At 41.5% G+C, this 25,577-nt stretch overlaps 2 protein-coding genes across 4 annotated transcripts in view; one reads left to right on the top strand and one right to left on the bottom strand.

The window, feature by feature from the left end:
* LOC106875487 (tudor domain-containing protein 7) overlaps positions 1-6,617 on the top strand; it is a 40,539-nt gene extending 33,922 nt beyond the window's left edge. For 2 of the 3 annotated variants that reach the window (XM_089340519.1, XM_089340520.1), the window contains 7 exons: positions 1,336-1,431; positions 1,923-2,035; positions 2,789-3,455; positions 3,741-3,818; positions 5,324-5,434; positions 5,663-5,777; positions 6,227-6,617. In XM_089340519.1, the coding sequence (XP_089196645.1) occupies positions 1,336-1,431; positions 1,923-2,035; positions 2,789-3,455; positions 3,741-3,818; positions 5,324-5,434; positions 5,663-5,777; positions 6,227-6,477 (1,431 nt within the window). In that variant the 3' untranslated portion in view covers positions 6,478-6,617. The remainder of the gene's footprint in view (positions 1-1,335; positions 1,432-1,922; positions 2,036-2,788; positions 3,456-3,740; positions 3,819-5,323; positions 5,435-5,662; positions 5,778-6,226) is intronic. The other variant, XM_089340521.1, reaches the window with a different exon arrangement.
* Positions 6,618-11,249: 4,632 nt separating this feature from the next.
* The window catches only part of LOC106875180 (uncharacterized), a 146,102-nt gene continuing 131,774 nt past the window's right edge, over positions 11,250-25,577 (bottom strand). The window contains exon 80 of the mRNA XM_089340736.1: positions 11,250-12,712. Within this exon, the coding sequence (XP_089196862.1) occupies positions 12,533-12,712 (180 nt within the window). The 3' untranslated portion in view covers positions 11,250-12,532. The remainder of the gene's footprint in view (positions 12,713-25,577) is intronic.

Below are 25,577 nucleotides of genomic sequence, written 5' to 3'. Positions count from 1 at the left end.
TTCTTCATTGTGACATTGGCAACAGTGCGTCACATATGTGTCCTTCCCTTCTACAGCAACTTAACTGACAAGGACGGGAACCTGGTATTCATACCTTTTCCAATGAGAAATGGGTGTTTAGTGGGGCTTATGACAAAAAAAAAAAAGAAAATGGCTTCAAGTGTGATTTATTAAATATGAAATGTTTATATAAGAAGTGGTTGTGTGGTAAGAAGTTTGCTTCCCAGCCACATGGTTCCAGGTTCAGTTCAACAGTGTGGCACCTTGGGCAAGTAATGTGTTCTACAACCTCAGGTCAATCAAAAGCCTTCTAAATGGATTTGGTAGACAGAAACTAGAAGCCCATTGGATGTATATATATGTGTGTGCGTGTCTGTTTACCACCACCAGCACCACTTGACAACCGGTGTTGGTGTGTTTATGTCCATGTAACTTAGGAGTTTGGCAAAGGAGACTGATAGAATAAGTACTGGGCTTAAAAAGGTACTGGGGTCAATTTATTTGATTAAAAATCCTTCAAGGGGCGCCCCAGCATGGCCACAGTCTTATGACTGAAACAAGTAAAAATAAGAACGAAAAGAAATGAGACTGGCGTGTACATGTGAGTTGTGGTTAGGGTTAGGGTTGTGGTGTCAACTGTAGTAACAAACAAATAAAAGAATATATATATATATATATATATATATATATATATATATAATAATTTTTTTCCAGAGGATGTGGCAACCGTTACCAATATAGCATAAGAACTTACCTTAGGAGATCATTAATTAGATTCCTTAAGGGTCGTTCTCACAGTTTATATTTATATCATAAGATTTTTAAACTTTTAAATTTTCATATTCAAAAGAGACAGAGACTTCAAATTCGATATATCGATTTATTCACCACTCTATGTTAACATTTCTATGCAAAACTTATCCAGTGACTGGTCCATTGGATTTAGACGTTTGGCACTTCTTCAGGAGTGGTTACCTTTCGAACAAAACACGAATATATATATATATATATATATATATATATATATATATATATATATATATATAAGCTTTCAGTTTCTGTCTACCAAACCCACTCATAAGACTTTGGTCGGCTTGAGGTTATAATAGAAGACCTTTTCCCAAAGTGCCATGCAATAGGGCTGAACCTGGAAACCTATGATTGGGTAGTGAGCTTCTTACCACACAATGGTCTCCTCTCTCTTTTCTTGGGCAAGTGGGCTGGAATTAGTAGCATAGATAACGATGTGTTTCAAAAGCTCCTTGCTTGCTAGGGCTCACTTCAGTATTGTTTTGATTATATAATGTTGTTTATGCTTTCTTTTTTTCCTCTTAGGTGGAATGCCTATTCCTTGACCATGGAGATTCTGATAGACTAGTACTCAATCAGTTACGTCTGCTAGATTCTAACTTGAATTATTTACCATACCAGGTGAGAAAAATCTCAGTTCTTCATATTCTTTACAGTCTTTTAGTAACGTGTGTGATTGAGTGGGGCTTGTACTACCCCTAATACTATCTTTCTTCTCTCTTTTACGTTCCTCTATTTTCCCCCAACTTGTGTATCATTGGTCACCCATCATTCCCTACATTGACCCTTCAGCCTTACGCAGTATTTAATGTTTTAGCATTCACAATATTTTGTCAGAATTAATACTCATTCATTTTCATTGTTTTGAATTAGTTTATGCATTATGTTGTAGCGTTGAGGATTTGAATAAGTAGCAGGGTTGCTGAGTAACTTGCGAGACAAAAACCTCACAGCTGGGGGAAACCATTATTCAGTTTTTCTTTTCTTTCTTTTTAAGACATTAGAGTTTAATTTGTATTCCACCCCTTCTCCTCTGTGCCACAAAGGAAGGGGACACGAAGAAATATTATTTGTATCATTCTGTTATTATTATTATTTTTTTTTTTTTGCAGGCAATTCCTTGTGTTCTTGCTGGTTTAGAGCAATATTCTTGTAATATTGGTGCCATTGACAAGTTGATGGAAATGGCACTTGGCAAGACTTGTGTGGCAGAAGCTGTGACTAAGTAAATACCAAACTTATTCAATCTTTCTTTGTGTGTGTGTGTGTGTGTCTATATAGGTTTATATATATAGCTGAGTGGATTGGAGCAACATGAGTTCAATTCCTGGGGCATGCTGTGTCCTTGAGCAAGACACTTTATTTTCACATTGCTGCAGTATGCTCAGCTGTCAAAAAACGAGTTGCATCTGTAATGTATATAGATGTCTATACATGTTTGTATGTGTATATAAATATGACTTGGTCTGAGTATGTGTGTGTATGTATGTATGTATGTATGTATGTATGTATCACCATCATCATTTAATGTCCATTGTCCTTGCTGGCATGGGTTGGGCTGTTTGACCAGGGCTGGTAAGCTGGAAGGCTGCATCAGACTCCAGTCTGATTTAGCCATCCGGTTCGCCAGTCCCCAGTCAAATCGTCCAACCCATGCTAGCATGGAAAGCGGACGACATACATACATACATACATACAACAGGCTTCTTTCAGTTTCCGTCTACCAAATCCACTCACAAGGGCTGGTCAGCCTGAGGTTATAGTAGAAGACTAGAAAGAGTGTTGCCCAGGGTACCATGCAGTGAGACTGAACCCGGCACCACGTGGTTGGGAAGCAAGCTTCTTACCACACAGCCATGCCTGCACCTCTGTGTATGTATGTATATATATATATATATATATATATATATATATATGTGTATATATGTATATATATGAGACAAATTTTCTATATGAGACAATTTTTCTATTTGTCCAGAGATAACAAGATCTTTGCAGTTTTGTATGATACAATGGGTGAAGATGACATCAACATCAACAAGGCTGTCGCAGAGTTTGCTGATTCTGAAGGGACAGATTTGCTGAGTAGTCTGGTGCACGATGGCACTGAGTCCGTTTCCAGCTCAACCCTCTCTGAACTTTCAATGAAATCAACGACCACGCTAGAGAATGTGATGAAGCAGTCCAGCTTGAAGGACTCGGCAACCTCGCCCACTGCCAGTAGTAGCAGCCACACCTCCCCTGTGTCTGGGCATCCGCCGGATTCACCAGCCAGCTTCTCCCTGCATCACCCTAACCCCAACTCTCCCGATAGCAGCAGCAGCAGCAGCGTTTGTTCCGGTAGTGTCACCGGCTTGCCTGGCAGCTCGACCCCACTCAGCAGATCTTCCGACAGAATCTCAGTGAAGACTCCCGAAACGCCAGCAATGTCGACTACTTCGGCAGTCGTTAGTCCCAACAGCAGTGACTTCCCCTCTTCAACGAGCTCTGTTATCAGTAGTTGTAGCGATTCATCGAATACCGACGCTGCTTGGTCAAGGGCCGACTACGTCAAGTTGAAGCCACCGGGACCCTTCAAAATGGCTCCCCTCCCAGATGTGACCTTCGTCTATGTCGACTACATAGCTGACCCATCTAACTTTCATGTAAGTATTCACAGTTGTATTTTATTCTTCCCATCTTTTATCTTTTACTTGCTTCAGTCGTTAGACTGCGACCATGCTGGGGCACTGCCTTGAATTTTTAGATGAATAAATTGACCCCCCGGGTACTTATTCTATCGGTCACTTTTTTGCTGAACTGGTGACACACCAACACCACCGTCTCCTCCTACTCACCCACCTCCTTGTTCATCTCTCCTCCTCCTCCTCTTCCCCCCTCTCTCTTTCAACTGTTTTTTCACTTTTCGTTTCAAAACTTCTTTCTTCCAGATTATTCCCTTTGACTTCCTGGCAGAACGAGATAATTTCACCGCCAGATTGACTGACAAGATGAAATCCACCTCACCGGTCAGTTGCCTCTTTTACTCATGCCCCAGCTGGGGGCACCACCATCTCTTTTCTGTTTGTCTGTTTCTATTTTACTTATTTTGTTTCTATTTCGTTGTTCTTCCGTTTAATAGTTAAAACCCTCTTCGGCCAACAGACGTATCGAAGCTGGTAATCAATGTTCGTTTGAAACTTATGCAGCTCTCTCAGTCCTCTCAGCCATCTTCCTCTTTATTCATGAACTCTGGATTATTTTCCAATAATCAATCTCACACACACCCTTTATATATATATATATATATATATATATATATATATATATATATATATATATAGTTCCAGCTTTGCCTTACTGGCACTTGTGCTGGTGGCATTTGAACAAAGCATTGGTTGATTCCTGTGCAGGTGGCACATAAAAAACACCATTTTGAGCGTGGCCGTTGCCAGTACCGCCGGACTGGCCCTCGTGCTGGTGGCATGTAAAAAGCACCCACTACACTCTCGGCTGTAGAAACTCTGCCAGATCAGATTGGAGCCTTGTGTAGCCTTCTGACTCACCAATCCTCAGTCAAACCATCCAACCCAAGCCAGCATGGAAAGTGGACGTTAAACGACGACGACGATGATGATGATGATATATATATATATATATATATATATCATCATCATCATCATCATCATCATCATCATCGTTTAACGTCCGCTTTCCATGCGAGCATGGGTTGGACGATTTGACTGAGGACTGGCGCAACCGGATGGCTACACCAGGATCCAATCTAATTTGGCAGAGTTTCTACAGCTGGATGCCCTTCCTAACGCCAACCACTCAGAGAGTGTAGTGGGTGCTTTTACGTGTCACCCGCACGAAAACGGCCACGCTCGAAATGGTGTCTTTTATGTGCCACCCGCACAAGAGCCAGTCCAGGGGCACTGGCAACGATCTCGCTCGAAAACCCTACAAGGCCAGTCAAGCGGTACTGGCAACGGTCACGCTCAGGATGGTACATCTTATGTGCCACCCGCCCAAGAGCCAGTCCAGGGGCCCTGGCAACGATCTCACTTGGCTTGCCGGGTCTTCTCACGCACAGCACATTTCCAAAGGTCTCGGTCAGTAGTCATTGCCTCGGTGAGGCCCAATACACATATATATACACTCTCTGAGTGGTTGGCGTTAGGAAGGGCATCCAGCTGTAGAAACTCTGCCAAATTTAGATTGGAGCCTGGTGTTGCCATCCGGTTTCACCAGTCCTCAGTCAAGTCGTCCAACCCATGCTAGCATGGAAAGCAGACGTTAAACGATGATGATTGTGTGTGTATTTATATAATTATGTTGTTCATCTTTTTTTTTTTTTTCAAGACAGTAGGGTAATAATTTGAGGGAAATTTAGGTTGCCATTTCTTGCATGCTGAACAACTGCATAGACACTTCCTGCATGTACAAACGGTATCGGACTGAGTTTGAACCAGGGTCCTAGCACTACTCCCTCCTGATCCATACGTGACAGTGTTTCTCTTTTCCGTTTCAGCTGGTCACACTAACTGATGACGACATCCTGTTGTCACACCTGTACGTATCGAACATTGATGATGTCTGGTATCGAGTAGTGCCATCGTCAGTCTGTGAAGACGGAGGTTATGTAAGTTACACCTGGCTGCTTGCTTTGCATAACTTGATGATGATGATGATGGTTGTAGTGATGATGAGTGCGATGGTGGTGATGGTGGTAATTGATATTGATGATGGTGGTGAATGCAGTGGTGGTGATGATTGAAATGATGATGATGATGGTGATGAAAGTGACAATGGCGGCTATAATAATGATAGTTCTTCTCTCTCTCTCTCTCTCAATTCTTCTTCCTTCCAGTTTGTCTGGTATGCTGATTATGGTGGATATGATTTTGAATATACAGAGAACCTGAAGCCCCTTCCGGAAGAATTTTGGGGTCTTCCATATCAGTCTGTTACATGTAAATTACACAGTAAGGCCAGCTTCTTTATTAACCCCCCCCCTCTTTTATTCTTGTTTTATATGTTTGCACAGGCATTGCTATGTGGTAAGAAGCTTCCTTCCCAACCACATGGTTCTGGGTTCAATCCCACTGCGTGGCACCTTGGGCAGACCAAAGCTTTGTGAGTGGATCTGGTAGATGGAAACTGAAACAAGCCCATTGTATACATACATATATATATATATTTATGTGTGCCTCTGTTTGTGCCCCCCACCATCGCTTGACAACCGATGTTGGTGTGTTTACGTCCCTGGCGGCGGTGGCGGTGGTGGTGGTGGTGGTGGTGGTGATAAAGCAAAACATAGTCTAGCAGTCTTGACCACTGGTCAACTAACAGTCTTGTCCACTCATTACCCTCTCCGATTCTTCAGTCTTCACTCACTCATAATATTTTTAATCTCTTTAATCTCTCCTTTCAGATTTTATTCCAAAGAGGGGCGATACGTGGTCAGAAGCAGCAAAATATAAGTTTTTGGAACTGGCCAACAACAAGTGCTTCGCTTGCATCGTTAAAGACACATCGACAGCGACAGACTCCGGATCAGCAGCATCAGTAACGCCGGGGATGGAGAGTGCGGTTCCCGTTGTGTTGATCGATACCTGTGGGGAAGACGATGTCTGCATCGATGAGGTCCTGCTTGCCTTCGGCTATGGCCAATATAAGTCGTAGCGAGGTGTTTGCTGCCACCAGGATGGGGTTTGCTGGAGAGCAGACTTGCTGTAGTAGTAGGAGTTGTTGTTGCTGATGACGATGATGATGGTGATGATTATAGTGACAACAGTGAGAGAACTACTACTACTACTACTACTTCTACCATCACTACCATTGCATCAATCAGTTAACTGCTGTTAATACACTATCAGTTTATACAACAAATATTTTTGTGGTAATGTTCTATATGTAAATGTCCGTGTGCACATACGTAAGGATATATATATATATATATATATATATATATATATATATGTGTGTGTGTGTGTGTGTATTCTTCAAGGTGGTGCCCCAGCATGACCGCAGTCTAATGACTGAAACAAATAAAAGATGTGTGTGTATATGTGTATATAGATGTTTGTGTGTGACATAGATATCCATATCTGTGTCTCTTTCATATGTATAATTATGTGCATGTGTATATGTGTGTGTAAATACTGTGTGTGTGTGGTTCTGTAAGTGTGTATCTATGTGGTTACATGAGTGTGTATATATTTGTGAGTTCAGATAAGTACGTGTGTTATACAAGAGAAGAATCACCTGTTTTGGGGGCTGTCCCCCCCCCTGCCTCATCTGGAACAGAAAAGCCATTTTTGCAAAATGTCCATATATGTACATGTGTGTATATGTATGTATATATATATATATATATATGTGAAGTGAAGGTGCGTGGCTTAGTGGTTAGCGTGTTGGAGCAAGATTGTGGTTTCAATTCCTGGACCAGGTGATGAGTGATGTTCTTGAGCAAGACACTTCATTTTACGTTGCTCCAGTCCACTCAGCTGGCAAAAATGCATTATCCTGCGACAGGCAGGAATCATGTCACAGAATCTGGGAAACCGACTCTCAGTCTATATGATTTAGAGAAGGAACTATATATATATATATTTATATATATATATATATATATATATATATATATATATATATATATATATATATATAGTTCCTTGTATATATATATATCTATATTGGTAATTAGCAAGGGATATCTTCAAACGTTTACCAGTTTGCTCGCAGTCAGGTATTCAATATAAGTTATTCAACGGTTATATAAATCCAGTAATAATTCTCATGTGATATGAATTTAGAGATATATTCCGTTGGAGTATTCTGAATATATTTACCTTTGGTTTCACACACACACACACGCATAATCCTGCTTTTATTTCTGTTGTTTGTTTGTTCTTGGCAGTGGTGGTGATGTTTTGGTGGTGGTGGTATTATGTATGTGGTGTAGAAAAGATGAGAAAATCCAAAAGACAACTCTAAAAATTCTATAAAGGAAGGTAACCTTGTTAAAAAAAAAACTTTTTTTTTGTATAAATTGAAAAATGACTTTTACTTTTTTTTTAAATGTCTGTTTTTAATGTTTTTTTTTTTTAAAAAAGAACACTGAAATGGAGTACTTCATGTTACCTTTAGGAATAATTTTAAAAAATTACCATTATTTTGTTATAAGTATTATTATTATTATTATTATATGATATTTGATGTAGCTTTTCATGAAGGTGATATACACAGTAAGAAGAGTACAATGCAATATGTAAACGAGATACATATGTACCCTGTTTATTTGAACTGAACAATATTTCAATGGCATGTCTGTCTGGCCGTCTTCAGGTTCAAACATACTGTCAAAATATTGCATAGTTCAGTAAGCAGAAAGTCAATCTGTATTTCATTCCATATTGTATTGTACTCTTCATATTGTGCATTATTATTATTATTATTATGATTTAGGTGGTGAGCTGGCACAATTGTTAGCATGCTGGGTGAAATGCTACCAGCATTTCTTCTGACTTTACATTCTGAGTTCAAATTCCACTGAGGTTTATTTTGCCTCTCATCTTTACGGGGGGGCTCAATAAACTATAAAGTAACTGTTTGAGCACTTGGGTGGGGTCGATGTAATTGATTGGCTCCCCCGCCTCCCCTCAAATTTCAGCCCTTGTGCGTAGAGAAGACGAAATTATTGTTGTCGTTCTTGCAAGGGCAATGAATTGGTGGAATTGTAGTCGGATGAAATACCTTGAGATGTTTGTTGTTAGTCTGTTACATTCCGAGTTCAAATCCTGCCGAGGTTGACGTTACCAAATACCCACCACCAATTTTTCTTAAGGGCAGTGGAGGGCAGGTGATACTCACTTCTCCACCGTCTCCCTCCCATTGGCGAAATAATTCCTTTTCCCTATGGGTGCAGGACTTGAAATCTTAGGGGATGCTATTCTTGTTATCCACCCCAAAAGGACGAAAGTCAATAGATAACCATGGCAGAATTTGAACTCAGAACGTGAAGCTAGAAAAAAAATGCCACTAATAATTTTGTCTGGCGTGCTACCAATTCTGCCAGCTCACCACCTTTAGTGAAATAATTGTTTTAAATTTTCAGCACAAGGCCTGTAGATTTGAAGGAAGGAGTGAGTCAATTACATTGACCCCCAGTACTTGACTGGTACTTATTTTATTGACCCCGAAAGGATGAAAGGCAGAATTTGAACTCTGAATGCAAAACTGGTAGAAATGCTGCCAAGCACTTTGTCTGGTGCGATAACAAATCTGCCGGTTCACCATCTTTGGTGAAATAATGCAAACAGAATTGAAACTGGGGATCCACACAATCACCACGTCTTTTATTCTGGTATATTCTTATTTATTAAATTAAATACATTGTTTGGCTAAAATTAAACTTGAACAGTGAGAGCCTTCTTCATATTTTCAAAGTATCACATATGTTGGTGTATAAGACCTGATTGTTTTAATTCTTATATATAACAAAAAAAAAAAAAAATTGCCATAAATCTAATGTGACTGTGTTATAGATGGGATATAGAGGGTTTGAGTGTATATAAATTTCTTTTGTTTTCTATTAAAAAAGATGGGGTTTGTCTTATACACCAGCAAATATAGCAAGTGAATCCTGCTGAAACTGAGTGTTGAAAAAAAAACTCTGGTTTATTTTCTCTAACCCCCCCCCCCCCGTCTCTCTCTTTCATTTATTGTTGTTTGCAGGTTTCACTCACCTTTAAAATATCAACTGTTTCTACTTTGAAACAGCTTTTCTAGACTGATGATAATGATACAAATAACATATTTTATTGAATTTCCTGACATCTTTTGTAGTTTGAGTTTAATCCCTCCCCCTCTCCCCCCTAATCCTGCCCCAAGTTGGTTTTGCTTTTTTCCATCCTAAGAATAAAGAAGGAAAAAATAGAATACTAGTCAACCGCTGGGGTTCAGTACTAATCAACTATACCTTCCTACCTTCCAAATTTTTATGGTCTTATGCCAACCATAAGGAATAATTTTATATTTTCAGTTTATTTTTCACATATATACACATGTATGTGTATATATATATACACACACACACACACACACACACACACACACACACACACACACACACACACACACACACACATATATACATACTTATAAACATGTATATTTATAAATATATACACACATACATGCATACATATAATATAAATATACATATGTATATTATATAAAATATTTTCAGCCAGATAACAAAATATTGTATAATAATATATAATCTAAAAAAAGAAATGTTCAAAATAAAAATACAAAAAAACTATTGTAAAGATTTCTAAGACCTGTATCTGTGTCTGTTTTTCTTTCTTTTTAGTTTTATTTCTGTTCTTCCCATGCACATGGTTCCAGGTTCAGTCCCACTGCAGAGGGTCTAGTTCCAGGCAGACTAAAGCCTTCAGAGTAGAATTGGTTGACGGAGATTGAAAGAAGTCCTTCATGTATGTGTGTGATTGTGATTGTCTCTCGGGACCAATATTACACCCTGTGTTGGTTTGTTTACATCTCCAGAACTTAGTGATTCCGAAAAAGAAACTGATAGAATAAGCATCCAGCTTTCAAAAATACCTGGGTCAATTCATTTAACTGAAACCCTTCAAGGTGGTGCCCCAGCATGGCCATAGTCCATTACAACAGAACAGTTGTTTATTGTTCCATTGCTTAACAGAATGGTAAACATTCTATTTTACAATGGAAGCTAAAAGAACGTGTATGTGGCAATACAATCAGCTCATCAAATTGCTCAAAGACAAGGTAACTGAATAAGTTTTTCATTTTCACTCTCTCTGTATTTGAAACCAAATTATCTAGTCCTGGTATTGCTCATTTGTTATTGCAAAACCAAGGTAACCGTTGCCAGTTCAGCTCAACTATGAAAATATGATGAACTTACTTTCAAAACCTGATATATGCATCAGAATGACTTTTGAGTAATTGTTCAAAACAATTTGAATATATCTGAGTCTGACTGGAAGACTAAGATTTGCCCACTGTCTTATGTATGGCACCTATCCCAGTTTGACTGAAACAAATTTCACGTGCAAGAAACCAGCAGATTGTGTTTCAATGGTTATCATGAAATCGACCAAATGTGCACTTATACTGGTTTTGAAAATGTGAACGAACATGAGATTCATTGACCAGTAGTAGTGGAAAAACTTAGGCAAATGTTTTCTGCTATAGCCTCATGTCGACTCGGGCTCTGTGACAGTAAACAGAAGACCATCATGTGAAATTTAAGATACATATACATCTGTGTGTGTGATGAATTTGTGCGTAGCTGTGTAAAACATTGAATTTACGTCTGCAGAAGGGAGATAACTTGGTCCTTCCTTTGCTAGGTTACAAGCTTAGTTTACCTGTGAGATTGCAAAAGACTACGAGAAAGATTTGAAGAATGGAATAGTGTTGAATCTTTATTGCTTAATTTTGTCCAGTTCAAGTTTATTTATGGGAAAAAGGATAATCTGAATTGGAAGATAAAGCAATATATATATATATAATAGATACAAATGTGTACATATATATATATAACAAAAGTGAGCGTATGTATGTATATATGACAGATTCATATAATGAAGTAGATCAACAAAGAGGTAAGTTTTGGATTTAAACACCAGTTTGTAACTGAAATGACACGACCAACCCACTTTCTGGAATCAAACCATGTGACACTTCTGCCTGTTAAGCAAGAGATGCCAGTTTCAATTCTCATCACTGAGTTTGTTCATTTCTAATTCCAAATTAATGAATCTTTATTGTGTGTGTGTATAAGTTGTGGTTTAATAATGTATGCAAGTTTAGAAATATTCCATGTTCATTTTATATACATAAACATATAAACCATGATGTGTATTCAATGCAATATATATACATTTCTACAGAACTGTTTGTGAAGCTTGTGTGTTTTTAGTTGTGAGGGTTCCAGCTTCGGGACACAGTCTGGAATTTAGACACATATTGTGTCTGTTAGCCAGGTCATGTAACTGTGAAATAATAGGTACCATGAGGTGGTGGGGGTGGTAATGGAGGAGTGGCACAATATTGTTTTTTCTACTTTAGGCACAAGGCCTAGAATTTTGGGGAAGTGGGGCTTGTCAATTAGATTGACCCCAGTACGCAACTGGTACTTAATTTATTGACCCCCTGAAAGGATGAAAGGCAAAGTTGACCAGAGCGGAATTTGAACTCAGAACGTAAAGGCAGATGAAATACCGCTAAGCATTTCACCTGACGTGCTAACGTTTCTGCCAGCTCGCCTCTTAATGGTACTATATAATGAAGTATTGTGTTAACTTACAGTGCTGAGTTCAGATCGATGTAGGAGGGTTCTTGGCTACAATTGAATGCTATTAGTTGATTAAAAATAAACAAAATTCACAGGACTCACATGCATATCAATTATCATGGGGCTATAATTGAAAATATAAACCTAAGGGTAGAAACAAAAACCCACATTACAAGTGGAACTGTTTGTGAAAGACTCCAAAAGTTATTGAAGGGATTCCGAGAATACTGCAATGCTGTTGCCCCTTTGGCTCTGTCCCCGAGACACCCCCACAGCAAACCTCATTATATATTGTCAGCCTGCATTTCTTTACTCTTTACCATCATCTTACTGCTAATCCTGGCCTCACACTTCCTCTGTAACAACCCAACACACCTGTCCACTGGATGTTTAGTTTTGCGACTTGCTGCTCCACCCTAAGGATCGTTCAATCCAGCCACGCATGGACGATATCTTTGTGAAAACGTTTGGAGAATTGGCTGCACAGTTGTAGCGTCCTTTCGACAAAACTCCTACAATGGTCCACCGGTTGTCTGGCTCCCAGCACATCAAGGCACCTCCACTGTCACCCTGCAAAGAATATTGAAATATCATAAGCACAGACATATATATATACAAAATATTTTATATATATATAATATATATATATATATATATATATATATATATATACAAAATATTTTATATATATCATCATCATCATCATCATCGTTTAACGTCCGCTTTCCATGCTAGCATGGGTTGGACGATTTGACTGAGGACTGGTGAAACCGGATGGCAACACCAGGCTCCAATCTAAATTTGGCAGAGTTTCTACAGCTGGATGCCCTTCCTAATGCCAACCACTCAGAGAGTGTAGTAGGTGCTTTTACGTGTCACCCGCACGAAGGCCAGTCAGGCGATACTGGCAACGGCCACGCTCGAAATGGTGTCTTTTATGTGCCACCTGCACAAGAGCCAGTCCAGGGGCACTGGCAACGGTCTTGCTAGAAAAACCTACGAAGGGCAGTCAGGCGGTACTGGCAACGGCCACGCTCAAAATGGTGCATCTTATGTGCCACCCGCACAAGAGCCAGTTCAGGGGCACTGGCAACGATCTCACTTGGCTTGCCGGGTCTTCTCACGCACAGCACATTTCCAAAGGTCTCGGTCAGTAGTCATCGCCTCGGTGAGGCCCAATGTACGAAGGTCTTGCTTCACCACCTCAGCCCAGGTCTTCCTGGGCCTACCTCTTCCACGGGTTCCCTCAACTGTTAGGGTGTGGCACTTTTTCATGCAGCTATCCTCATCCATTCTCACCACATGTCCATACCAGCGCAATCGTCTCTCTTGCACACCACAACTGATGCTTCTAATGTTCAGCTTTTCTCTCAAGATACTTACACTCTGACGGGTATTCACATTGACATTACACATCCAACGGAGCATACTAGCTTCATTCCTTGCGAGCTTACGCATGTCCTCAGCAGTTACAGCCCATGTTTCACTGCCATGTAGCATGGCTGTTCGTACACATGCGTCATACAGTCTGCCTTTTACTCTGAGTGAGAGTCCCTTTGTCGCCAGCAGAGGTAAGAGCTCTCTAAACTTTGCCCAGGCTATTCTTATTCTAGCAGCTACACTTTCAGCGCACCCACCCCCACTACTAACTTGGTCACCCAGATAGCGGAAGCTATCGACTACCTCTAGTTTTTCACCCTGGAATGAGATAGAAGTTGTTTCCTGTTTGTTTACAGTCTTTATTGCACCTGAACATCTGCCACATACAAAATCTAACTTCCTAGTTAACCTGCCTTTGATATTGCTGCATCTCTTATGTGTCCATAGCTTGCACCGGGTACATCTTATAGAGTTACTACCTACTCCTTTTCTACATGCTGAGCAGGGCCATCTACCTGAAGGGGTTTGTGTTTTATCTACCTTCCTACTTATTAGGATTTTGGTTTTAGCTAGGTTGACTCTAAGGCCCTTCAATTCTAGACCTTGCTTCCACACCTGAAACTTCTCTAGTTCTAATAGTGACTCCGCAATTAGTGCAAGGTCATCAGCATAGAGGAGCTCCCAGGGGCAACCTGTCTTAAACTCCTCTGTGATTGCCTGGAGGACTATGATAAATAGGAGGGGGCTGAGGACGGAACCTTGGTGGACCCCTACCTCTACCCGGAATTCATTGCTGTACTCATTACCAACCCTCACCTTACTGGCAGCATCTCTGTACATGGCTCGCACAGCTCTCACTAACCATTCTTCTATCCCAAGTTTCCTCATTGACCACCAGATAAGGGATCGGGGGACCCTGTCAAAGGCTTTCTCCATGTCAATGAAAGCCAGGTACAGAGGTTTATCCTTGGCTAGGTATTTCTCCTGCAGCTGTCTTACTATAAATATGGCATCAGTAGTGCTTTTACCTGGCACAAACCCGAACTGCATCTCATTTAAATTGATTTGCTCCCTAATTATTTGGGCTATGACCCTCTCCGTAACTTTCATAACCTGATCTAACAGCTTGATGCCTCTGTAATTATTTGTATCTAAAGCGTCACCTTTACCTTTGTAGCAGTTGACTATGGTGCTGCTACACCAGTCATTGGGTATGACTCCTTCGTGTAACACCTGGTTCGTAATACGGGTGACTAGGCTGTAGCCAACACTGCCAGATATTTTGAGCATCTCTGCAGTGATTCCTGATGGGCCGGGGGCTTTCCCTGTTTTCATACTCTTAATTGCTTTATCTACCCTGGTACTATCAACTCGGATAGCTGGTCCCTCTGTTGGGTCGACATACGGCAGGCTCTCTTTCTCCCATTCATTCTCTTTATTAAGCAATTTATCGTAGTGGCATCTCCAGACCTCTTTCTTTGCAGCCTCATTTAATGCAAGCGTACCATCATCCATGCGAACACATTTCTCTCCTACACTGTCTTGCAACACGAAATACCTCGAGTCTTTGGTCCTCACGGCGCAGAACATTGGCAAATCTTTTCTTATCTGCTTCCCCTCTGGCTAAATAAACCTGTCGCCTCGCCTCCCTTCTGGCACATTGGTACAATTCCCTGCTACCACCGTTCTTCCAGTCCTTCCAAGCCTGTTTCTTTTGTCTAATAGCCCTGTCTACCTCCTTGTTCCACCACCACGTTACTCTGGGTCGAGAGGGGACCTTACACCAGCCACAAATCTGGTCGGTGGCTTTCAACAGGTTGTCCCGCAGAAATCTCCAATTGTCTTCCACGTTGTATGATGCTATATCCCCTTCTATTTCGTCAAATGCTTCAAGTAACTTGTCTCTAAGTCTCTGTCCATTTGCAGGGTCTTTAAGCTTCCACACCCTTCTCCTCCAAGCCGGTCTAATTCTGGGCACCCATTTTGCCTTGATCCCAAAGTCGCTAACTACTAATCTATGTTGTGGGGTACATTCTTCACCAGGGTAGGTTTTGGCATTTATAAGCCGCCCTCTTTCCCTATTTCTGGCGAGGATGTAGTCGATTTGGCTAGAGTGTCTGCCGGACCGGTAGGTGACTAGGTGACTGGCAGGTTTCCTGAAGTTGGTATTGCAGACCATAAGATCGGTTGCATCACAGAACTCCAGCAGTCTGGTTCCCTCCTCATTGCGGGAACCGAAGCCATAGCCTCCATGTATGCCATGGAAGCCTCCAGTACGACGTCCGACATGACCATTGAAGTCTCCAGCCACAAAAAGAAGGTCCCTGTCACTCGTCGACGAGGTAGTTTGCAAGAGGGTGTCATAGAATTGGTCTTTCAGACCATCTGGTAGCCCCGGTTGAGGTGCATAGGCTGAGATGACAGTAGCTAATCTATGATGAAGCACTAGTCTAATCTTAAGTACTCTGTCACTTACTCTAACTACCTCGATTACCTTATCCACCCATTTCTCTGCTAGAAGTATTCCTACGCCCCCGACCCCGTCAGTGTTCCCTGCCCAGAAAATCTTGTACCTGTGTTCTTTGCCTGTGAGGAACCTCGCAGAACCTCCTCTCCATCTTACTTCCTGGATGCAACACATATCTACGCGTCTCCGTTCAAGCATCTCAACAATTTCACCAGATCTACCTTTCAGCGTGCCGACGTTGAGAGTGCCAATCCTAACAGTATGGGTGTTGGGGGTGTGGGCCTGTAGCCTGCGAAGGGGAAAAGCAGTGTCGTGTACCTGAAAAGAAAGCTTGCAATTGGCAGAATTCATATGTACGTACGAACGAATGAATGAATAAACGAACGACTGAACGTACGTACGTACGTACTAAGTAAAGAATGAACGAACGAAATATCTAACGAAGGAACGGACGAACGTACGTACGTACGTACAAACGAATGAAAGATCGAACGAACGTACGTAGGTACGAAAAATACGAACGAACGGACGTACGTACGTAAATACTCATGAATCGATCGAACAAGCGAACAAACGTAGGTACGGATGTACGTTCGTAAGTAAGTACGTACGAAAGAGCGAACGAACAAACGATCGTACGTAAGAACGAACCAATGAACGAACGATCGAAGGAAAAAAAAGAAGGAACGAACGTATGTACGTACGAAGGAAAGAAAGACCGAAAGAACGAACGAAGATACGTACGTACTAACTAAAGAATGAACCAACGAAAGATCTAACGAACCAACGAACGAATGAATGAAAGATCGGATGAACGAACGTACGTAGGTACGAAAAATTCGAACGAACGAACGAACTTACGTAGGTAAATACTCATGAACGAACGAACGTACGTACGTAGGCACGAAAGAACGAGTGAAGAAACGTACGTACGAAAGGTCGAATGAACGAACGTACGTAAGAATGAATGAACGAACGAACGAAAGAGCGAATAAACGAACGAACGAAAGTAAGTATGTACGTAGGTACGAATGAAAGAACGAACGAGGAAACGATCGTATGTACGTACGGACGAACGAATAAACGAACGAGCGAATGAACGTATGTACGAACGTACGTAAGAACGAGCGACCGAAATGAAGGAACGAACGAACGAAGATACGTACGTACGAAAGAACGAACGAACTAACTAAAGAATGAACCAACGAAAGATCTAACGGACGAACGTATGTACGTACGAATGACCGAGCGAATCAACGAACGAACGTTCGTACGTACGTACAAATGAACGATCGAACGAACGAACATACGTACGTAGGCACGAAAGAACGAGCAGACAAACGTACGTACGGATGTACGTTCGTACGAAAAAAAGGACGAACGAACCAATAAACGAACGATAGAAGAAACAAAAGAAAGAACGAATGAAGGAACGAACGAAAGTAAGAATGTACGTAGGTACAAACGAACGAGGAAACGAACGTACGTTCTTACGAACGAACGTACGTACATACGTCTACGAACTATCGAACGAACATACGTACGAATGAAAGAACCCACGAACGAAAGAACAAACGTATTTACGTACGTACTTACGAAAGGACTAACGAACGAACGTACATACGTACGTATGTACGAATGAAGGAACGAACGTACGTAAGTAAGAACGAACGTAGGAACGTAAGTACGTACATACATACGTACGTACGAACGGCCGAACGTACTTTCATATGAACGAACGAACGTACGTATGAAGTCACGAAAGAAGGAACGAACGTACGTACGTACGTACAAACGAACAAAGGTATTTACGTACGAACGAATGAACGAACGAACGACCGACCGTACTTTCGTACGTACGAACGTACTTACGAAAGAACGAACGGAATTACGAACGAACGTACGTACATACGTTCGTATGTTCGTACGTACAAATGCACAATGAACTAACCAACGATCGAACGAGAGAACGTACGAACGAAAGTACGTACATACGTACGTACGAACGAACGTATTTTCATATGTATGAACGAAAGAACGAACGTACGTACGTACGAATAACCGAAAGAACGAACGAACTTACGTACATACGTATGTACGAATGAACTAACGAACGTACGTACGAATGATCGAACGTACGTACGAACGTATGAAAGAAAGAATGAATGAACGAACGAACGACTGAACGTACGTACGTACGAACGAACGAATTAACAATTCAACGAAGGAAGATACGTACGTACATACGAACGAACGAATTAACGATTCAACGAACGAAGATACGTACGTACGTACGTACGAACGAACGAACTAACTAACTAAAGAATGAACGAACGAAAGATCTAACGAAGGAACGGACGAACGTATGTACGTACGAACGACCGAACGAACGTACGTACGTACGTACAAATGAACGAACGAACTAAAGAACGAATGAAAGATCGAACGAAGAACGAACGTACGTAAATACTCATGAACGATCGAACGAACGTACGAAATAACGAACGAACGTACGTACGTAGGCACGAAAGAACAAGCGAACAAACGTAGGTACGGATGTACGTTCATAAGTAAGTACGTACGAAAGAGCGAACGAACGAACGATCGTACGTAAGAACGAACGTACGTACGAGCGAACCAAAACGAACGATCGAAGGAAAAAAAGAAAGAACGAATGAAGGAACGAACGTATGTACGTACGAAGGAAAGAAAGAACGAACGAATGAACGTACGTACGTACGAATGAACGAGGATACGTACGTACTAACTAAAGAATGAACCAACGAAAGATCTAACGGACGAACGTATGTACGTACGAACGACCGAGCGAACCAACGAACGAACGTTCGTACGTACGTACAAATGAACGAACGAACGAATGAAAGATCGAACGAACAAACTAACGAACGAACAACGAACGTACGTAGGTACGAAAAATTCGAACGAACGAACGTACGTACGTAGGCACGAAAGAACGAGTGAAGAAACGTACGCACGGATGTACGTTCGAATGAACGAACGAACGTACGTACGCACGAACGAACGAACCAATGAACGAACGATCGAAGAAACGAAAGAAAGAACAAATGAAGGAACGAACGAAAGTAAGTATGTACGTAGGTACGAATGAAAGAACGAACGAACGAGGAAACGATTGTACTTACGTACGAAAGAAGAAACGTATGTATGTACGTACGTACGGACGAACGAATAAACGAACGAAAGCTTCTACATACGTCCGTTCGTACGAACGACCGAACGAAAGAACGTACGTACGTACGAACGAAAGAACAAACGTACGAACGAACGAAATGAAGGAACGTGCGAACGAATGAACGTACTTATGTTGAAAGTACGGAAGATCGAACGAACGTACGAACGAAGATGCGTACGTACGAACGAACTAACTAAAGAATGAACGAACGAAAGATCTAACGAAGGAACGGACGAACGTATGTACGTACGAATGACCGAACGAACGTACGTACGTACAAATGAACGAACGAACCTACGTACGAATGAACGAACGAACTAAAGAACGAATGACAGATCGAACGAAGAACAAACGTACGTAGGTACGAACGAACGAACGTACGTACGTAAATACTCATGAACGATCGAACGAACGTACGAAATAACGAACGAACGTACGTACGTAGGCACGAAAGAACAAGCGAACAAACGTAGCTCCGGATGTACGTTCGTAAGTAAGTACGTACGAACGAACGATCGTACGTAAGAACGAACGAACGAACGTACGTACGTACGAGCGAACCAATGAACGAACGATCGAAAGAAAAAAAGAAAGAACGAATGAAGGAACGAACTATGTACGTACGAAGGAAAGAAAGACCGAACGAAAGAACGAACGAAGATACGTACGTACTAACTAAAGAATGAACCAACGAAAGATCTAACGAACGAACGGACGAACGTATGTACGTACGAACGACCGAGCGAACCAACGAACGACCGAGCGAACCAACGAACGAACGTTCGTACGTACGTACAAATGAACAAATGAACGAATGAAAGATCGAACGAACGAACTAACGAACGAACAACGAACGTACGTAGGTACGAAAAATTCGAACGAACGAACGAAGAAACGATCGTACGCACGCACGAAAGAACAAACGTATGTATGTACGTACGTACGGACGAACGAATAAACGAACGAAAGCTTCTACATACGTCCGTACGTACGTACGAACGACCGAACGAAAGAACGTACGTACGAACGAACGAAATGAAGGAGCTTGCGAACGAATGAACGTACTTATGTTGAAAGTACGATCGAACGAACGTACAAAATAACGAACGAACGTACGTACGTAGACACGAAAGAACAAGCGAACAAACGTAGGTACGGATGTACGTTCGTAAGTAAGTACATACAAAAGAGCGAACGAAAGACTGATCGTACGTAAGAACGAACGAACGAACGTACGTACGAACGAACGTACGTACGAACGAACCAAAGAACGAACGATCGAAGGAAAAAAAGAAAGAACGAATGAAGGAACGAAGGTATGTACGTACGAATGAAAGAAAGACCGAACGAACGAATGAACGTACGTACGAATGAACTAAAGAATGAACCAACGTACTAACTAAAGAATGAACCAACGAAAGATCTAACGAACGAATGAAAGATCAAACGAACGTACGTAGGTACGAAAAATTCGAACGAACGTAGGCACGAAAGAACGAGTGAAGAAACGTACGCACGGATGTACGTTCGAAAGAACGTACGTACGAAAGATCGAACGAACGTACGTACGCACGAACGAACGAACCAACGAACGAACGATCGAAGAAACAAAAGAAAGAACAAATGAAGGAACGAACGAAAGTAAGTATGTACGTAGGTACGAATGAAAGAACGAACGAACGAAGAAACGATCGTACGTACGTACGAAACAGCAAACGTATGTATGTACGTACGGACGGACGAACGAATAAACGAACGAAAGCTTCTACATACGTCCGTACGTACGAACGACCGAACGAAAGAACGTACGTACGAACGAAAGAACGAACGTACGAACGAACGAAATGAAGGAACGTGCGAACGAATGAACGAACTTATTTTGAAAGTACGAAAGATCGAACGAACGTACGAAATTACGTATGTACGTACGTACGAACGAACGAAAGAACGTACCTACGTTATTACGTATGTACGATCGAACGAACGTACGTACGTATGTACGAATGAAAGAACCCACGAAAGAACAAACGTAATTACGTACGTACTTACGAACGAACTAACGAACGTACGTACGAATGATCGAACATACGTACGAACGTATGTACGTACGAACGAATGAAAGAACGAATAAATGAATGAATGAACGAACGAACGAATGAACGATTCAACGAACGAAGATACGTACGTACGTACGAACGAACGAACTAACTAACTAAAGAATGAACGAACGAAAGATCTAACGAAGGAACGGACGAACGTATGTACGTACGGACGACCGAACGAACGTACGTACAAATGAACGAACGAACCTACGTACGAATGAACGAACGAACTAAAGAACGAATGAAAGATCGAACGAAGAACGAACGAACGAACGAACGTACGTAGGCACGAAAGAACAAGCGAACAAACGTAGGTACGGATGTACGTTCGTAAGTAAGTACGTACGAAAGAGCGAACGAACGAACGATCGTACGTAAGAACGAACGAACGAACGTACGTACGAGCGAACCAATGAACGAACGATCGAAGGAAAAAAAGAAAGAACGAATGAAGGAAGGAACGAACGTATGTACGTACGAAGGAAAGAAAGACCGAACGAACGAACGAACGAATGAACGTACGTACGTACGAATGAACGAAGATACGTACGTACTAACTAAAGAATGAACCAACGAAAGATCTAACGAACGAACGGACGAACGTATGTATGTACGAACGACCGAGCGAACCAACGAACGAACGTTCGTACGTACGTACAAATGAACGAAAGAACGAATGAAAGATCGAACGAACGAACTAACGAACGAGCAACGAACGTACGTAGGTACGAAATATTCGAACGAATGAACGTACGTACGTAGGCACGAAAGAACGAGTGAAGGAACGAACGAAAGTAAGTATGTACGTAGGTACGAATGAAAGAACGAACGACCGAAGAAACGATCGTACGTACGTACGAAAGAACAAACGTATGTATGTACGTACGTACGGACGAACGAATGAACGAACGAAAGCTTCTACATACGTCCGTACGTACGAACGACCGAACGAACGTACTTACGTACGTACAAATGAACGAACGAACCTACGTACGAATGAACGAACGAACTAAAGAACGAATGAAAGATCGAACGAAGAACGAACGTACGTACGAATGAACCAAGATACGTACGTACTAACTAAAGAATGAACCAACGAAAGATCTAACGGACGAACGAAGATAGGTTCGTACTAACTAAAGAATGAACCAACGAAAGATCTAACGAACCAACGAACGAATGAATGAAAGATCGGACGAACGAACGTACGTAGGTACGAAAAATTCGAACGAACGAACGAACTTACGTACGTAAATACTCATGAACGATCGAATGAACGAACGTACGTACGTAGGCCCGAAAGAACGAGTGAAGAAACGTACGTTCGAAAGTACGTACGTACGAAAGATCGAATGAACGAACGAACGTACGTAAGAACGAATGAACGAACGAGCGAATGAACGAACGAACGAAAGTAAGTATGTACGTAGGTACGAATGAAAGAACGAACGAGGAAACGATCGTACGTACGAAAGAACGAACGTATGTACGTACGTACGGACGAACGAATAAACGAACAAAAGCTTTTACGTACGAACGAGCGAATGAACGTATGTACGAACGTACGTAAGAACGAACGACCGAAATGAAGGAACGAGCGAACGTACTTACGTACGAACGAACGAAGATACGTACTTACGAAAGAACGAACGAACTAACTAAAGAATGAACCAACGAAAGATCTAACGGACGAACGTATGTACGTACGAATGACCGAGCGAATCAACGAACGAACGTTCGTACGTACGTACAAATGAACGATCTAACGAACGAACGTACGTACGTAGGCACGAAAGAACGAGCAGACAAACGTACGTACGGATGTACGTTCGTACGAAAAAAAGAACGAACGAACCAATAAACGAACGATAGAAAAAACAAAAGAAAGAACGATAGAAGAAACAAAAGAAAGAACGAAGGAAGGAACGAACGAAAGTAAGAATGTACGTAGGTACAAACGAACGAGGAAACGAACGTACGTTCTTACGAACGAACGTACGTACATACGTCTACGAACTATCGAACGAACATACGTACGAATGAACGAACGAACTAAAGAACGAATGAAAGATCGAACGAAGAACGAACGTACGTATGAATGAACCAAGATACGTACGTACTAACTAAAGAATGAACCAACGAAAGATCTAACGGACGAACGAAGATAGGTTCGTACTAACTAAAGAATGAACCAACGAAAGATCTAACGAACCAACGAACGAATGAATGAAAGATCGGACGAACGAACGTACGTAGGTACGAAAAATTCGAACGAACGAACGAACTTACGTACGTAAATACTCATGAACGATCGAATGAACGAACGTACGTACGTAGGCCCGAAAGAACGAGTGAAGAAACGTACGTTCGAAAGTACGTACGTACGAAAGATCGAATGAACGAACGAACGTACGTAAGAACGAATGAACGAACGAGCGAATGAACGAACGAACGAAAGTAAGTATGTACGTAGGTACGAATGAAAGAACGAACGAGGAAACGATCGTACGTACGAAAGAACGAACGTATGTACGTACGTACGGACGAACGAATAAACGAACAAAAGCTTTTACGTACGAACGAGCGAATGAACGTATGTACGAACGTACGTAAGAACGAACGACCGAAATGAAGGAACGAGCGAACGTACTTACGTACGAACGAACGAAGATACGTACTTACGAAAGAACGAACGAACTAACTAAAGAATGAACCAACGAAAGATCTAACGGACGAACGTATGTACGTACGAATGACCGAGCGAATCAACGAACGAACGTTCGTACGTACGTACAAATGAACGATCTAACGAACGAACGTACGTACGTAGGCACGAAAGAACGAGCAGACAAACGTACGTACGGATGTACGTTCGTACGAAAAAAAGAACGAACGAACCAATAAACGAACGATAGAAGAAACAAAAGAAAGAACGATAGAAGAAACAAAAGAAAGAACGAAGGAAGGAACGAACGAAAGTAAGAATGTACGTAGGTACAAACGAACGAGGAAACGAACGTACGTTCTTACGAACGAACGTACGTACATACGTCTACGAACTATCGAACGAACATACGTACGAATGAAAGAACCCACGAACGAAAGAACAAACGTATTTACGTACGTACTTACGAAAGGACTAACGAACGAACGTACATACGTACGTATGTACGAATGAAGGAACGAACGTACGTAAGTAAGAACGAACGTAGGAACGTAAGTACGTACATACATACGTACGTACGAACGGCCGAACGTACTTTCATATGAACGAACGAACGAACGTACGTAAGAAGGCACGAAAGAAGGAACGAACGTACGTACGTACGTACAAACGAACAAAGGTATTTACGTACGAACGAATGAACGAACGAACGACCGACCGTACTTTCGTACGTACGAACGTACTTACGAAAGAACGAACGGAATTACGAACGAACGTACGTAAATACGTTCGTATGTTCGTACGTACAAATGCACAATGAACTAACCAACGATCGAACGAGAGAACGTACGTACGTAAGTACGAACGAAAGTACGTACATACGTACGTACGAACGAACGTATTTTCATATGTATGAACGAAAGAACGAACGTACGTACGTACGAATAACCGAACGAACTAAAGAACGTACGTACTTACGAATGAACGAACGAACTTACGAACATACGTATGTACGAATGAACTAACGAACGTACGTACGAATGATCGAACGTACGTACGAACGTATGAAAGAACGAATGAATGAACGAACGAACGACTGAACGTACGTACGTACGAACGAACGAATTAACGATTCAACGAAGGAAGATACGTACGTACGTACGAACGAACGAACTAACTAACTAAAGAATGAACGAACGAAAGATCTAACGAAGGAACGGACGAACGTATGTACGTACGAACGACCGAACGAACGTACGTACAAATGAACAAACGAACCTACGTACGAATGAACGAACGAACTAAAGAACGAATGAAAGATCGAACGAAGAACGAACGAACGAACGAACGTACGTAGGCACGAAAGAACAAGCGAACAAACGTAGGTACGGATGTACGTTCGTAAGTAAGTACGTACGAAAGAGCGAACGAACGAACGATCGTACGTAAGAACGAACGAACGAACGTACGTACGAGCGAACCAATGAACGAATAATCGAAGGAAAAAAAGAAAGAACGAATGAAGGAAGGAACGAACGTATGTACGTACGAAGGAAAGAAAGACCGAATGAACGAACGAACGAATGAACGTACGTACGTACGAATGA

The sequence above is a fragment of the Octopus bimaculoides genome, chromosome 23 (assembly GCF_046866305.1).
Source record: "Octopus bimaculoides isolate indiv1 chromosome 23, ASM4686630v1, whole genome shotgun sequence".
Taxonomy (NCBI): domain Eukaryota; kingdom Metazoa; phylum Mollusca; class Cephalopoda; order Octopoda; family Octopodidae; genus Octopus; species Octopus bimaculoides.
The sequence above is the reverse complement of the archived record's forward strand: the minus strand, read 5'-3'. Positions and strand labels throughout refer to the sequence as shown.